General features: G+C 47.7%; 1 protein-coding gene across 1 annotated transcript in view; it reads right to left on the bottom strand.

Annotated features, from left to right (window-relative positions):
• mgab (MAX dimerization protein MGA b) overlaps positions 1–17500 on the bottom strand; it is a gene marked incomplete at its 5' end in the record, with an annotated part of 67267 nt that overhangs the window by 31217 nt on the left and 18550 nt on the right. The window contains 6 exons of the mRNA XM_079832196.1: positions 1070–1112; positions 5078–5221; positions 6257–6429; positions 7852–8080; positions 10554–11047; positions 11587–11679. Of these exons, the coding sequence (XP_079688322.1) occupies positions 1070–1112; positions 5078–5221; positions 6257–6429; positions 7852–8080; positions 10554–11047; positions 11587–11679 (1176 nt within the window). The remainder of the gene's footprint in view (positions 1–1069; positions 1113–5077; positions 5222–6256; positions 6430–7851; positions 8081–10553; positions 11048–11586; positions 11680–17500) is intronic.

Here is a 17500-nt window from a genome sequence, read left to right on the forward strand (position 1 = left end):
GACGGACACCTGACTTTGATTGGATTTTACTCCCTAACTATCAATATTTTGACATTTGGGTATTAGCGTTTAGCTATCGACCTATGTTTCAGAACTTCTGACGCTGGTTTCGTCTCGATTGGACTAGCCGTTTTGAAGATATCAGCTAATGTTTTTAAAGCACTAAATTACAAACCATACGCCGAAACCTGGCAAGTCTGGTATCGTTGGACTCGGCAAGGATTCAGGAGAAAAGTTACTCTCATGAAAATAAGTCAATCTCACCCAAAGTTATAAACATTTGAAAAAAATGTGTTAATAAAATACAGCATTTTAGCACATAATTCAAAATGTCCGACAGCTAAAATGGCCGATATGGTAAAATTGGATATCAATCGACTCTGCATGACGTCCCGAATCTAAGGAGATTTTTGGACAAACGGTTCCGAAGTTATAAGCAAAAATAACAATTTACTGTGCCGAAACGCTGCATGTTGCCTCAGGTCATGCTTGTGATGACATGTACCAAGTTTGGATTGAATACGATAAAGCGTTGCGGAGATATTGCCTTAAGTGTATTTTCGCAACCAGTACGTAAAATTAGTTTGCGAGTTTATCAAAAACGATTTGACGAATCAACTTGAATTCCATAACTTTTTGTCGGCACCGCCTGAAGATGATCTGGTTCAAATTTCCTGCAAAACGGACGAACCGTCTAGGAGGAGTTCGCCAAAATAGGTTTTTCAGAAAATTAAAAATGGCGGAATTCAGTCAGAATTTTGTCTCTATCCCTTAGGGTTCAAAAGTTATTAGCATAAACATGAGTGCAACTTTGGACAGGTGGTGGCGCTAGAGGGATTGAGTTAGAGACTCCAAATTTGGTACAGTGACAGTTGAGACTGTCCTCAATCAGTGTGCCGAATTTCATAACTTTCCCGAAAGCGGTTCTATGGACTGCCATGGCGGGAGAATAATAAGGACGCTAACCTTCAGTGCTTGGCCCCTATTAACTTGACATCTACACTAAAGCAGTGCACCTCAGGCTAGTCCATGTGTCTTCAGTGCTGCTGTTTAAAAGGTTCTTACTGACCTGGACCTGGACGTCCTTCAGGCAGCCGAGACACGCCATTGATCTTCAGTCAGTGGGAGAGAACAACACAGTCATCAACAGGAAGTGAGGAGAGAACAACACAGTCATCAACAGGAAGTGAGGAGAGAACAACACAGTCATCAACAGGAAGTGAGGAGAGAACAACACAGTCATCAACAGGAAGTGAGGAGAGAACAGCACAGTCATCAACAGGAAGTGAGGAGAGAACAACACAGTCATCAACAGGAAGTGAGGAGAGAACAACACAGTCATCAACAGGAAGTGAGGAGAGAACAACACAGTCATCAACAGGAAGTGAGGAGAGAACAGCACAGTCATCAACAGGAAGTGAGGAGAGAACAACACAGTCATCAACAGGAAGTGAGGAGAGAACAACACAGTCATCAACAGGAAGTGAGGAGAGAACAACACAGTCATCAACAGGAAGTGAGGAGAGAACAGCACAGTCATCAACAGGAAGTGAGGAGAGAACAACACAGTCATCAACAGGAAGTGAGGAGAGAACAACACAGTCATCAACAGGAAGTGAGGAGAGAACAACACAGTCATCAACAGGAAGTGAGGAGAGAACAGCACAGTCATCAACAGGAAGTGAGGAGAGAACAGCACAGTCATCAACAGGAAGTGAGGAGAGAACAACACAGTCATCAACAGGAAGTGAGGAGAGAACAACACAGTCATCAACAGGAAGTGAGGAGAGAACAACACAGTCATCAACAGGAAGTGAGGAGAGAACAGCACAGTCATCAACAGGAAGTGAGGAGAGAACAACACAGTCATCAACAGGAAGTGAGGAGAGAACAGCACAGTCATCAACAGGAAGTGAGGAGAGAACAGCACAGTCATCAACAGGAAGTGAGGAGAGAACAGCACAGTCATCAACAGGAAGTGAGGAGAGAACAACACAGTCATCAACAGGAAGTGAGGAGAGAACAGCACAGTCATCAACAGGAAGTGAGGAGAGAACAACACAGTCATCAACAGGAAGTGAGGAGAGAACAGCACAGTCATCAACAGGAAGTGAGGAGAGAACAGCACAGTCATCAACAGGAAGTGAGGAGAGAACAACACAGTCATCAACAGGAAGTGAGGAGAGAACAGCACAGTCATCAACAGGAAGTGAGGAGAGAACAACACAGTCATCAACAGGAAGTGAGGAGAGAACAGCACAGTCATCAACAGGAAGTGAGGAGAGAACAGCACAGTCATCAACAGGAAGTGAGGAGAGAACAGCACAGTCATCAACAGGAAGTGAGGAGAGAACAACACAGTCATCAACAGGAAGTGAGGAGAGAACAGCACAGTCATCAACAGGAAGTGAGGAGAGAACAACACAGTCATCAACAGGAAGTGAGGAGAGAACAGCACAGTCATCAACAGGAAGTGAGGAGAGAACAGCACAGTCATCAACAGGAAGTGAGGAGAGAACAACACAGTCATCAAAAGGAAGTGAGGAGAGAACAACAGGAAGTGAGGAGAGAACAGCACAGTCATCAACAGGAAGTGAGGAGAGAACAGCACAGTCATCAACAGGAAGTGAGGAGAGAACAACACAGTCATCAACAGGAAGTGAGGAGAGAACAACACAGTCATCAACAGGAAGTGAGGAGAGAACAGCACAGTCATCAACAGGAAGTGAGGAGAGAACAACACAGTCATCAACAGGAAGTGAGGAGAGAACAACAGTCATCAACAGGAAGTGAGGAGAGAACAGCACAGTCATCAACAGGAAGTGAGGAGAGAACAGCACAGTCATCAACAGGAAGTGAGGAGAGAACAACAGGAAGTGAGGAGAGAACAGCACAGTCATCAACAGGAAGTGAGGAGAGAACAACACAGTCATCAACAGGAAGTGAGGAGAGAACAACACAGTCATCAACAGGAAGTGAGGAGAGAACAGCACAGTCATCAACAGGAAGTGAGGAGAGAACAACACAGTCATCAACAGGAAGTGAGGAGAGAACAACAGGAAGTGAGGAGAGAACAGCACAGTCATCAACAGGAAGTGAGGAGAGAACAACACAGTCATCAACAGGAAGTGAGGAGAGAACAACACAGTCATCAACAGGAAGTGAGGAGAGAACAACACAGTCATCAACAGGAAGTGAGGAGACAACAACAGGAAGTGAGGAGAGAACAGCACAGTCATCAACAGGAAGTGAGGAGAGAACAGCACAGTCATCAACAGGAAGTGAGGAGAGAACAGCACAGTCATCAACAGGAAGTGAGGAGAGAACAGCACAGTCATCAACAGGAAGTGAGGAGAGAACAACACAGTCATCAACAAGAAGTGAGGAGAGAACAACACAATCATCAACAGGAAGTGAGGAGAGAACAGCACAGTCATCAACAGGAAGTGAGGAGAGAACAACACAGTCATCAACAGGAAGTGAGGAGAGAACAGCACAGTCATCAACAGGAAGTGAGGAGAGAACAACACAGTCATCAACAGGAAGTGAGGAGAGAACAACACAGTCATCAACAGGAAGTGAGGAGAGAACAACACAGTCATCAACAGGAAGTGAGGAGACAACAACAGGAAGTGAGGAGAGAACAGCACAGTCATCAACAGGAAGTGAGGAGAGAACAGCACAGTCATCAACAGGAAGTGAGGAGAGAACAGCACAGTCATCAACAGGAAGTGAGGAGAGAACAGCACAGTCATCAACAGGAAGTGAGGAGAGAACAGCACAGTCATCAACAGGAAGTGAGGAGAGAACAGCACAGTCATCAACAGGAAGTGAGGAGAGAACAGCACAGTCATCAACAGGAAGTGAGGAGAGAACAGCACAGTCATCAACAGGAAGTGAGGAGAGAACAACACAGTCATCAACAAGAAGTGAGGAGAGAACAACACAATCATCAACAGGAAGTGAGGAGAGAACAACACAGTCATCAACAGGAAGTGAGGAGAGAACAACACAGTCATCAACAGGAAGTGAGGAGAGAACAACACAGTCATCAACAGGAAGTGAGGAGACAACAACAGGAAGTGAGGAGAGAACAGCACAGTCATCAACAGGAAGTGAGGAGAGAACAGCACAGTCATCAACAGGAAGTGAGGAGAGAACAGCACAGTCATCAACAGGAAGTGAGGAGAGAACAGCACAGTCATCAACAGGAAGTGAGGAGAGAACAGCACAGTCATCAACAGGAAGTGAGGAGAGAACAGCACAGTCATCAACAGGAAGTGAGGAGAGAACAGCACAGTCATCAACAGGAAGTGAGGAGAGAACAACACAGTCATCAACAAGAAGTGAGGAGAGAACAACACAATCATCAACAGGAAGTGAGGAGAGAACAGCACAGTCATCAACAGGAAGTGAGGAGAGAACAACACAGTCATCAACAGGAAGTGAGGAGAGAACAGCACAGTCATCAACAAGAAGTGAGGAGAGAACAACACAATCATCAACAGGAAGTGAGGAGAGAACAGCACAGTCATCAACAGGAAGTGAGGAGAGAACAACACAGTCATCAACAGGAAGTGAGGAGAGAACAGCACAGTCATCAACAGGAAGTGAGGAGAGAACAACACAGTCATCAACAGGAAGTGAGGAGAGAACAGCACAGTCATCAACAGGAAGTGAGGAGAGAACAACACAGTCATCAACAGGAAGTGAGGAGAGAACAGCACAGTCAACAACAGGAAGTGAGGAGAGAACAACACAGTCATCAACAGGAAGTGAGGAGAGAACAGCACAGTCATCAACAGGAAGTGAGGAGAGAACAACACAGTCATCAACAGGAAGTGAGGAGAGAACAGCACAGTCATCAACAGGAAGTGAGGAGAGAACAGCACAGTCATCAACAGGAAGTGAGGAGAGAACAGCACAGTCAACAACAGGAAGTGAGGAGAGAACAACACAGTCATCAACAGGAAGTGAGGAGAGAACAACACAGTCATCAACAGGAAGTGAGGAGAGAACAGCACAGTCATCAACAGGAAGTGAGGAGAACATGGCGTGTGTTTGTGTGAGGAAGTACCGTTTGGTCAGGTCTCCTGGGCGGCACTAGGTGCACCTGCGGCGGAGGGTTACTGTTGTACTCTCGCACTCTCGCACAGGTCATCATGCTCTCCAGGTACAGGTAAACCGGATCCTTCTCCTGCACCTGCGCCTTCACCTTCACCTGTGACAGGAGATCACACACTAATACTCAGAACATAGTTCACATCTGCGCACAAACACTTCCTAGCACACACCCATCAGGCATAACATCCTAATATTGTGTTGGTCGAGGCATGGACTCCACTAGATAGGTGTGGCACCAAGATGTTAGCAGCAGATCCTTTAAGTCCTGTAAGTTGCGAGGTGGATGGGACTTGTTTGTTCAGCTCATCCCACAGATGCTCGATTGGCTTGAGATCTGGGGAATTTGGACTCAAACTCGTTGTTGTGCTCCTCAAACTATCCCTGAAGCATTTGTGGTTTGTGGCGGCGCATTATCTGCTGAAAGAGCCACAGGGAAAACCGTCTCCATGAGAGGCTGGACATGGGCTCAACTAGGGGTGGGAGAAACGCTCGAAGCATCGCGATCCGTTATCTAACGATTCAGAATCGATTCTGTGTTCAATTCAAATGGCCACTTCACCGCTGTGTGTGTGTGTGTGTGTGTGTGTGTGCGCGGTCACCGGCCAAACAGAACCACCCGCTGATAGACTTGACTTAAAATGTAAAGTTCATGTATTTGCACAGCAGGATAATTAGTTACCAAAAATGTATGTTAAGAATCGTTTTGGGAATCAGATCGTATCGTTAAGTGCCTGAAGATTCCCACCCCTAGTCTCAACAATGCTGAGGTAGGTGAGACGTGTCAAAGGAACATCCACATGGATGGAGGACCCAAGGTTTCCCAGCAGAACATTGCCCAAAGCATCACTGCCTCCGCCGCCACGCCTTCTTCCCATAATGCACCTGGTGCCATGTGTTCCCCAGGTAAGCCACGCACATCCACGTGGACCAGCCGTCACAATCTGGCCCTTGTCAAACTCGCTCTAATCCTTACGCTTGCCCATTTTTCCTGCTTCTAACACATCAACTCTGAGGACAACATGTTCACTTGCTGCCTAATATATCCAGTGATGAAGAGATCATCAATGCTATTCACTTCTCTGGTCATAATGTTATGCCTGATGTGTGTATATGAAAGTGGGGAACCTCAGACCTGAGCAGTGGGCCGTGGCGCGGGGGCCTGTGGGCGCAGGACTGGTCTCTGAGCTCCGGCTGGTTTGGGGGTGAGGAGCAGCTCGGGGTCGTCCTCATGCAGGCTCTTCTCCCATAGGCTGGTCACTCGGAGAGCCGGCGCAGGCCTGCTGACCAATCCGGGCTCAGCAATGGCTGTTCGGCAACAGAAGACATGTGACATCACATCATGTGTTTCACAGCAGAACATCCGTGTTATGAGAATAAGTGCAGGAGCATTTCACACAGGGCTATTACACACTCACCTAAAGGATTATTAGGAACACACACTAATACTGTGTTTGACCCCCTTTCGTCTTCAGAACTGCCTTAATTCTACGTGGCATTGACTCAACAAGCTGCTGAAAGCATTCTTTAGAAATGTTGGCCCATATTGATAGGAGAGCATCTGCAGTTGATGGAGATTTGTGGGATGCACATCCAGGGCATGAAGCTCCCGTTCCACCACATCCCAAAGATGCTCTATTGGGTTGAGATCTGGAGACTGTGGGGCCATTTTAGTCCAGTGAACTCATTGTCATGTTCAAGAAACCAGTTTGAAATGATTGGAGCTTTGTGACGGTGCATTATCCTGCTGGAAGTAGCCATCAGAGGATGGGGACATGGTGCTCATAAAGGGATGGACATGGGCAGAAACAATGCTCAGGTAGGCCGTGGCATTTAAACCATGCCCAATTGGCACTAAGGGGCCTAAAGTGTGCCAAGAAAACATCCCCCACACCATTACACCACCACCACCAGCCTGCACAGTGGTAACAAGGCATGATGGATCCATGTTCTCATTCTGTTTATGCCAAATTCTGACTCTACCATCTGAATGTCTCAACAGAAATCCAGACTCATCAGACCAGGCAACATTTTTCCAGCATTTTTCCAACATTTCTTCAACTGTCCAATTTTGGTGAGCTGGTGCAAATTGTCGCCTCTTTTTCCTCTTTGTAGTGGAGATGAGTGGTACCCGGTGGGGTCTTCTGCTGTTGTAGCCCATCCTCCTCAAGGTTGTGTGTGTTGTGGCTTCACAAATGCTTTGCTGCAGACCTCGGTTGTAACGAGTGGTTATTTCAGTCAAAGTTGCTCTTCTATCAGCTTGAATCAGTCGGCCCATGACCTCTGACCTCTAGCATCAACAAGGCATTTTCTCCCACAGGACTGCCACATACTGGATGCTTTTCCCTTTTCACTCCATTCTTTGTAAACCCTAGAAATGGTTGTGCGTGAAAATCCCAGTAACTGAGCAGATTGTGAAATACTCAGACCGGCCCGTCTGGCACCAACAACCATGCCACGCTCAAAATGGCTTAAATCTCCTTTCTTTCCCATTCCGACATTCAGTGTGGAGTTCAGGAGATTGTCTTGACCAGGACCACACCCCTAAATGCACTGAAGACACTGCCATGTGATTGGTTGATTAGATAATTGCATTAATGAGAAATTGAACAGGTGTTCCTAATAATCCTTTAGGTGAGTGTAGTGACTAAACTAATTGAAAATGGGAAATGTCTCCACATCTGATTGAGAATATGAACGCACACCAGCGCCCCCTTCAGGCTGACTTACGGAAGGCCATGAGGCTGCTGTGCTGTGATTGGCTGGGCTCTGGGGAGCGGATCAGGAGGATCTTGTGTTTGAAGCAGCCGCAGCTGAACATGCACTGGACTCGTCTGCAGTGTGTGGAGCCGCGCCTCTTCCGGTTCAGACTCTCACACACACAGCCCAGCCGGCAGAAGTCCAGCTCGCAAGCCTCCTCATCCACACCTGAGCTGAACTGTGGCGTCTTCAGCACCGCCTGCACAGATCTCAGAACAGTTACTACACAGGATGAGTGAGGGAACCAAATAATCACTGAGTGTTGGCTTGACTTTAAAGGATTAGTTCACTTTTAAATAAACTTCTGCTGATAGTTTCCTCACCCTCATGTCATCCAAGATGTCCATGTCTTTCTTTCTGCAGTCGAAAAGAAATGAAGGTTTTGGATGAAAACAGTCCAGGGTTTTTCTCCATATAATGGACTTCAATGGGCTCCAAACGGGTCAAGGTCCAAATGACAGTTTCAGTGCAGCTTTAAACGACACCAGATGATGAATAAGGGTCTGATCTAGACAAACCATCAGTTTCTGAGAGAAACCCAGCAGTATTTATTCTATTATTTTTCCTCTTAACAGACGAACGTGATCATCTCTGAGCTCAGACATAACTTCTGCTAAGTGAGGTCAAAATACGAGCGTGGTCATAGATGTATACGTAGATGTCTAATTAGCGCCTGCACGGATTAGTAGAATGAGGCATCTACGATCGATTATATCTATGACCATGCTCGTATTTTGACCTCACTTGCCGGAAGTTATGTCTGAGCTCAGAGATGATCACGCTCGTCTGATAAGAGGAAAAATAATAGAATAAATACTGCTGGGTTTCTCTCAGAAACTGATGGTTTGTCTAGATCAGACCCTTATTCATCATCTGGTGTCGTTTAAAGCTGCACTGAAACTGTCATTTGGACCTTGACCCGTTTGGAGCCCATTGAAGTCCATTATATGGAGAAAAACCCTGGACTGTTTTCATCCAAAACCTTCATTTCTTTTCGACTGCAGAAAGAAAGACATGGACATCTTGGATGACATGGGGTGAGGAAACTATCAGCAAAAGTTTATCTAAAAGTGAACGAATCCTTTAATAATGCGTGACGTGTATTAGCAGTTGTGGTATATTTAAACCATGTCGTTCATGGGATTCGGCTACAAATATATCAGCCATTATCGGGGACAAGCGCAAAGAAGAAGGCAAGACATGCCAAAATGGCTGGCAGTGTCAGATAAACGGCAGCAACTAAACAATGATTTTATGCTAAAAGGCTGAAAAAAGCATTGTAGTCTATGGGAATTTCATTTTTTGTTCTATTGTAGCGCCACCAAGAGGCTCAATCCCACCATTTTTGTATGAGTCCTCAGAGTGAGCCCATACATGTGTGTGTCAATTTTGGTGAAAATATCTCATTTCGTTTTGTAGTTTGGAGTTATAGACATTTATATAAAAAAAAACACGTACAAAATGACTGACACCTGACTTTGATTGGATTTTACTCCCTTACTATCAATATTTTGACATTTGGGCATTAGTGTTTAACTATCGACCTATGTTTTTGAACTTCTGACGCTGGTTCGGTCTCGATCAGACTAGCCGTTTCGAAGATATCAGCTAATGTTTTATAAGTGCTAAATTACAACGCTGCACAAACCATACGCCGAAACCTGGCAAGTCTGGTATCGTTGGATTTGGCAAGGATTCAGGAGACAAAAAAAGTTACTCCCATGAAAATAAGTCAACCCCACCCAAAGTTAAAAGCATATGGGGGGAAATAAATTCTCCACTTGGTGGCGCTGTTTCGAAACTTATCAGGCTCCTTCAGGGCATTGAGCTGATGACCCAAACCGGGTTTCATAACAATCCGTTCATGTGTTCATAAAATACAGCATTTTAGCACATAATTCAAAATGGTCGACAGCCAAAATGGCCGATATGGTAAAATTGTATATCAGACGACTCGGCATGACGTCACTTTTTTGTTTTTGGACAAACGGTTCAGAAGTTATAAGCAAAAATAGTTATTTTTTGTATCTCCGGACCAGTAGGTTGCGCTGTGCCCAAACGCTGCATGTTGCCTCAGGTCATGCTTGTGATGACATGTACCAAGTTTGGATTGAATACGATAAAGCGTTGCGGAGATATAGCCTTAAGTGTATTTTCGCAACCAGTACGTAAAATTAGTTTGCGAGTTTATCAAAAACGATTTGACGAATCGACTTGAATTCCATAACTTTTTGTCGGCACCGCCTGAAGTTGATCTGGTTCAAATTTCGTGCAAAACGGACGAACCGTCTAGGAGGAGTTCGCCAAAATAGGTTTTTCAGAAAATTCAAAATGGAGGAATTCAGTCAGAATTTTGTCTCTATCCCTTAGGGTTCAAAAGTTATTAGCATAAACATGAGTGCAACTTTGGACAGGTGGTGGCGCTAGAGGGATTGAGTTAGAGACTCCAAATTTGGTACAGTGACAGTTGAGACTGTCCTCAATCAGTGTGCCGAATTTCATAACTTTCCTGCAAACGGTTCTATGGGCTGCCATGGACTCAAGAGCAGAAGAAGAAGAAGAAAAGGAACGCCAACGGTTTCAAAAGGGTTTGGCCCCTAATTATACATTCAGGTTGTCTGTGCTCTCGTTCTAGCACAGGTTAGGGTCATCTCAGGTGTGTCTGATCCTACCTCAGGGGTCAGCAGTGAGCTCAGAGCAAAGCTCGCCCTCTCGCGGGTGATGTAGGTGTGACCTTTGCCCTGCCGGACGGCCTGCTGCTCCTGTGCTGAGAGCTCTGTGTGGGTTCTAGCCGATGATCCGTCTACGGCCTCCCTGTTGAAGCTCAGCTGAGGCCGGCGCCGCTTCCTCCCGCGTCTGGAGCGGCCCTTCCCAGCTGCCCCGCGGGACTCTAAGGGCCGGGGGTCCGGAGGCGAGGGCCGAGCGGAGCTTCTGGAGGAGGAGCGCACCAGGCCTCTAGGAGCTCTGGATGGCCATGGGCGTGGCGTGACCCGCGTCTGAAGGACACTATCTAGCGTGCGGACGTAGCTGCTGCTCTTGAGGGGCAGCTGATAGACCACGGGCGATGGGGCGCTAGCCGAGAACACTGCGGCACGCTCACTGATCTGCTGACCCTCACTTTCCAGATACTCGTCCAGCATGTCCGAGGAAAACGCAGAGAGGTTGCCTGAAAACAAAGGATGATATTATAAAGTGTTGGATTACAAATGTATACATTGTTATATATATAGGTTCCAATGTAATAGAATATAACTGAAAACATTATCTATATTTGTGTTTTACATTTTGAAGTAAACTTGAGGAAATTCTAAGGAGATTACATAAGACCGTGTAAGTGTTTGAGACATTAAGTATTTTGTCTTTATGCACTTCCTGACCATTTAGCATAAGCTCAGAGATTGGTGATGCTCTGTCTGGGCAGGTTTCCCAAAACCTGTATTTTCCAGGCCTGTTCCTGTTCTCTTCATTGTTTCTAAAATGAGCACCATTTGTCTCTAGACTTTTGGAGCCCCTGAGTGGTCGGCTGATTGAATCTATGCATTTGAGTGACACTGTTATGCTGATTAAATCAAGCATTGTATTGCTTAGAGTATCTCCTCCCCTGCTGTATAAGTTCTCCTGGTCTCTACTTCAAGAAACATCAGAAGTTCACAACAAAAGCCACGCCCAACGTGAACGCGGGAGCGTTTGTGTTTATGTGCTTACTGTCAGCTGCATTCTGGGAAGTGAACTTCTCCATCCAGCCCTTGATCCGCGTCAGATCGTTGGTCTTCCCGGTCCGAGATACGAAAGCAGCGTCTGGACACAAACCAAGATCTAGTTACTGAGAACCCTTAGCGCTCACCGCCTTATTTCATATCACATGTGTCAGTAATCATCATAAATTAGGTATCATTAGGAAAGCAAACTCTAAATTAATCCTGCGTTACCCTGGAAACGGTACTCTAAATTCTTCTAGCGGGCTCCTCCCCTAGTGGGCGTGGACTACTTTATAATCAAAACCTTTTCTAATGTTGGCAAAACTCATATCATCAGAAAGGTCTGAGTCGCATATTTTTGTGATATTTGGACAGAAATGTATTGATTTATTACAGGGGAACGCATTAATGGAGTGTGTGTGACACCTGAGGGATGTTTTTGGTACAGCGCCGAAACTAAATCTCATGGGAACTCAAATTTGGAACACAAGACATGGCTTTGATTTTACAGTAATTTTAGAGCAAAATTTTTTTTTAAAAATATATTTAGTACAGTACATTTCATTTACAGTAAATGTAAACATCCAGAACCGTTTAACACGTTCATTTTTTGCTGAAATTTGCCGAGTGTCTTTAAAACGACACCAAACAATATAAACACAAACGGCAAAAAATGCCACTGTTATCGAACTGTTGTTATCGTTTTATCGAGGAAAATGATTTTGCGATAATTATCGTTATCGTTTTATCGCCCAGCCCTAGTCACAAGCATTCCTGAATTACAGTCATTTGATAATAATAATAATTTACATTTATATAGCGCTTTACATAGCAGATTATCATCCACCACCGATGTGCAGCCATTTTGTGCCAGACCGCCCACACACACACCAGCTGATGATGCGACGGCAGCCATTTTGTGCCAGACCGCCCACACACACACACCAGCTGATGATGCGACGGCAGCCATTTTGTGCCAGACCGCCCACCACACACACACCAGCTGATGATGCGACGGCAGCCATTTTGTGCCAGACCGCCCACACACACACCAGCTGATGATGCGACGGCAGCCATTTTGTGCCAGACCGCCCACACACACACACCAGCTGATGATGAGACGGCAGCCATTTTGTGCCAGACCGCCCACACACACACACCAGCTGATGATGCGACGGCAGCCATTTTGTGCCAGACCGCCCACACACACCAGCTGATGATGCGACGGCAGCCATTTTGTGCCAGACCGCCCACACACACACACCAGCTGATGATGCGACTGCAGCCATTTTGTGCCAGACCGCCCACACACACACACACCAGCTGATGATGCGACGGCAGCCATTTTGTGCCAGACCGCCCACCACACACACACCAGCTGATGATGAGACGGCAGCCATTTTGTGCCAGACCGCCCACCACACACACCAGCTGATGATGCGACGGCAGCCATTTTGTGCCAGACCGCCCACCACACACACCAGCTGATGATGCGACGGCAGCCATTTTGTGCCAGACCGCCCACCACACACACACCAGCTGATGATGCGACGGCAGCCATTTTGTGCCAGACCGCCCACCACACACACACCAGCTGATGATGCGACGGCAGCCATTTTGTGCCAGACCGCCCACCACACACACCAGCTGATGATGCGACGGCAGCCATTTTGTGCCAGACCGCCCACACACACCAGCTGATGATGCGACGGCAGCCATTTTGTGCCAGACCGCCCACCACACACACACCAGCTGATGATGCGACGGCAGCCATTTTGTGCCAGACCGCCCACCACACACACCAGCTGATGATGCGACGGCAGCCATTTTGTGCCAGACCGCCCACACACACACACCAGCTGATGATGCGACGGCAGCCATTTTGTGCCAGACCGCCCACACACACACCAGCTGATGACGCGACGGCAGCCATTTTGTGCCAGACCGCCCACCACACACACACCAGCTGATGATGCGACGGCAGCCATTTTGTGCCAGACCGCCCACCACACACACACCAGCTGATGATGCGACGGCAGCCATTTTATGCCAGACCGCCCACACACACACCAGCTGATGATGCGACGGCAGCCATTTTGTGCCAGACCGCCCACCACACACACACCAGCTGATGATGCGACGGCAGCCATTTTGTGCCAGACCGCCCACCACACACCAGCTGATGATGCGACGGCAGCCATTTTGTGCCAGACCGCCCACCACACACCAGCTGATGATGCGACGGCAGCCATTTTGTGCCAGACCGCCCACACACACACACCAGCTGATGATGCGACGGCAGCCATTTTGTGCCAGACCGCCCACCACACGCACACCAGCTGATGATGCGACGGCAGCCATTTTGTGCCAGACCGCCCACCACACACACACCAGCTGATGATGCGACGGCAGCCATTTTGTGCCAGACCGCCCACCACACACACACCAGCTGATGATGCGACGGCAGCCATTTTGTGCCAGACCGCCCACACACACACACACCAGCTGATGATGCGACGGCAGCCATTTTGTGCCAGACCGCCCACCACACACACCAGCTGATGATGAGACGGCAGCCATTTTGTGCCAGACCGCCCACACACACACACACCAGCTGATGATGCGACGGCAGCCATTTTGTGCCAGACCGCCCACCACACACACCAGCTGATGATGCGACGGCAGCCATTTTGTGCCAGACCGCCCACACACACACACCAGCTGATGATGAGACGGCAGCCATTTTGTGCCAGACCGCCCACCACACACACACCAGCTGATGATGCGACGGCAGCCATTTTGTGCCAGACCGCCCACCACACACACACCAGCTGATGATGCGACGGCAGCCATTTTGTGCCAGACCGCCCACACACACACACACCAGCTGATGATGCGACGGCAGCCATTTTGTGCCAGACCGCCCACACACACACCAGCTGATGATGAGACGGCAGCCATTTTGTGCCAGACCGCCCACCACACACACCAGCTGATGATGCGACGGCAGCCATTTTGTGCCAGACCGCCCACCACACACACACCAGCTGATGATGCGACGGCAGCCATTTTGTGCCAGACCGCCCACCACACACACACCAGCTGATGATGCGACGGCAGCCATTTTGTGCCAGACCGCCCACCACACACCAGCTGATGATGCGACGGCAGCCATTTTGTGCCAGACCGCCCACACACACACCAGCTGATGATGCGACGGCAGCCATTTTGTGCCAGACCGCCCACACACACACACCAGCTGATGATGAGACGGCAGCCATTTTGTGCCAGACCGCCCACACACACACACCAGCTGATGATGCGACGGCAGCCATTTTGTGCCAGACCGCCCACACACACCAGCTGATGATGCGACGGCAGCCATTTTGTGCCAGACCACCACACACACACCAGCTGATGATGCGACGGCAGCCATTTTGTGCCAGACCGCCCACACACACACACCAGCTGATGATGAGACGGCAGCCATTTTGTGCCAGACCGCCCACACACACACACCAGCTGATGATGCGACGGCAGCCATTTTGTGCCAGACCGCCCACACACACACACACCAGCTGATGATGAGACGGCAGCCATTTTGTGCCAGACCGCCCACCACACACACCAGCTGATGATGCGACGGCAGCCATTTTGTGCCAGACCGCCCACACACACACCAGCTGATGATGCGACGGCAGCCATTTTGTGCCAGACCGCCCACCACACACACCAGCTGATGATGCGACGGCAGCCATTTTGTGCCAGACCGCCCACACACACACCAGCTGATGATGCAACGGCAGCCATTTTGTGCCAGACCGCCCACACACACACCAGCTGATGATGCGACGGCAGCCATTTTGTGCCAGACCGCCCACCACACACACCAGCTGATGATGCGACGGCAGCCATTTTGTGCCAGACCGCCCACACACACACCAGCTGATGATGCAACGGCAGCCATTTTGTGCCAGACCGCCCACCACACACACACCAGCTGATGATGCGACGGCAGCCATTTTGTGCCAGACCGCCCACACACACACCAGCTGATGATGCAACGGCAGCCATTTTGTGCCAGACCGCCCACACACACACCAGCTGATGATGCGACGGCAGCCATTTTGTGCCAGACCGCCCACCACACACCAGCTGATGATGCGACGGCAGCCATTTTGTGCCAGACCGCCCACACACACACCAGCTGATGATGCAACGGCAGCCATTTTGTGCCAGACCGCCCACACACACACACCAGCTGATGGTGGAGAGGAGAGTTTGGATGGAGCATTTCCACATGTATTCGCTAAAGAGACGTGACGTTTAAGGGGTAAAAGTTCATCTATCAATATTAGTTAATGCACTGTGAACAAACGTGGACATTAATTCACTAACGTCCCAATGGTTAATAAATGCTGCAGAAGATATGGCTTATGTTAGTTAATAGGGGTGTGCCAAAAAATCGATTCACAGAAGAATCTAGATTCTCATTTGCAACGATTCAGAATCGATCTGAAATGTCCAAGAATCGATGTAATAAATTAATAAAATCAGCTGGCTGTTCTTTCCGTCCGGACGTCAGCACGCAGACAGTTTTTGAAAGCGAGCGGCAAATCACTAACACAGAGGAATATGGATGAGAGGGAGATCCAACCAGCCCTGTCTTCACTTAAAGCTAAAGTTTGGCGTGATTTGGGTTTTTACCGAATGCCTGGAAGCACTGCGCTGGACATGACACACACAGTGTCGAGCTTTGCAAGATGAAGACCAAGTACTTCGGCAGCACCACAAATGCGCGGGCTCATATCACTAGCATCACCCGGAGCTAGAGTTGCCACCCGTCCCGCAAAATACGGAATCGTCCCGTATTTACAAGCAAAATGATGCGTTCCGTATCAAACCAATACGGGACTATTTTTCACAGGTCCACACAGTTCAATAAACACATACGGATTTTGCAGTGTGGAGAATACTGATAGCAAATATAAAGAAATCAATTTCACAATAAGTAGTACAGGAGCTCATTTGTGCGTGGTTGCGTTTTAGCGGCTTTGTTGCCATAGTCTCGAGAACATGCGCTATGCGTGTGCCTGTAAACTTGCGCGGTTTTTTAAAAACATGTCGAGCTTGCGTTGCGTTGAGGTTGGGTCGTGAATGGGTGTGGCAACCCTACCCGGAGCAGAGTCGGCCGCCAGCTGCAGACCAACGCACAGTGTTTCACCAAACTCCCAGCACTTTATTTTCAGAACTTGTTATATATAAGTTACTTTGTCTGACTGAGAAATATAGATTTTTTTGTCTTCACCGGTTGTGTTCTACATGATATTTGTGGTAAACTGCAACTTTCCTGGGAAACGCATCTATTTTCAACCATTTTGAAGAAGCACTTGTTCCAACTTATTTTATAGCTAGCTACTAATTGAGAACCAGACAATGTTTTTGATAAAAGGCACTTTCCTGAGAATTGAACTTAATAAATGTGAAAAGTGGACACTTTAATGTATTCGTTTGTCATTCTGTATAGCAAAGCAGATGAGAGTAGATCATGATCAGAAACCTGATTAGAAATAATTATGGATAAAATCGAATCGTTTTCAATCGAAAATCTTTTTGAATCGAAAATCGATTATGGATCGAATCGTGGCCTCAAGAATCGGAATCGAATTGAATCGTGAGATGGTAAAAGATTCCCACCCCTATTAGTTAACGCAGGAGATCATCCTGTAAAGGGTTAGTGGTTTATTATTAATATCAAGTTCAGAAGGTTTTGTGGAAGAGAAATGATCTCATTATTAGGGGCCAAGCACCGAAGCTGCGGAGCCCCTCTTCAAACCGTTAGATTTCTTATTATTATTATTATTCCGCCATGGAAGTCTATGGCAGCCCATAGAACCGTTTGCGGGAAAATGATGAAATTT

The sequence above is a fragment of the Gobio gobio genome, assembly GCF_949357685.1.
Source record: "Gobio gobio genome assembly, chromosome: 12".
Classification (NCBI taxonomy): Eukaryota; Metazoa; Chordata; class Actinopteri; order Cypriniformes; family Gobionidae; genus Gobio; species Gobio gobio.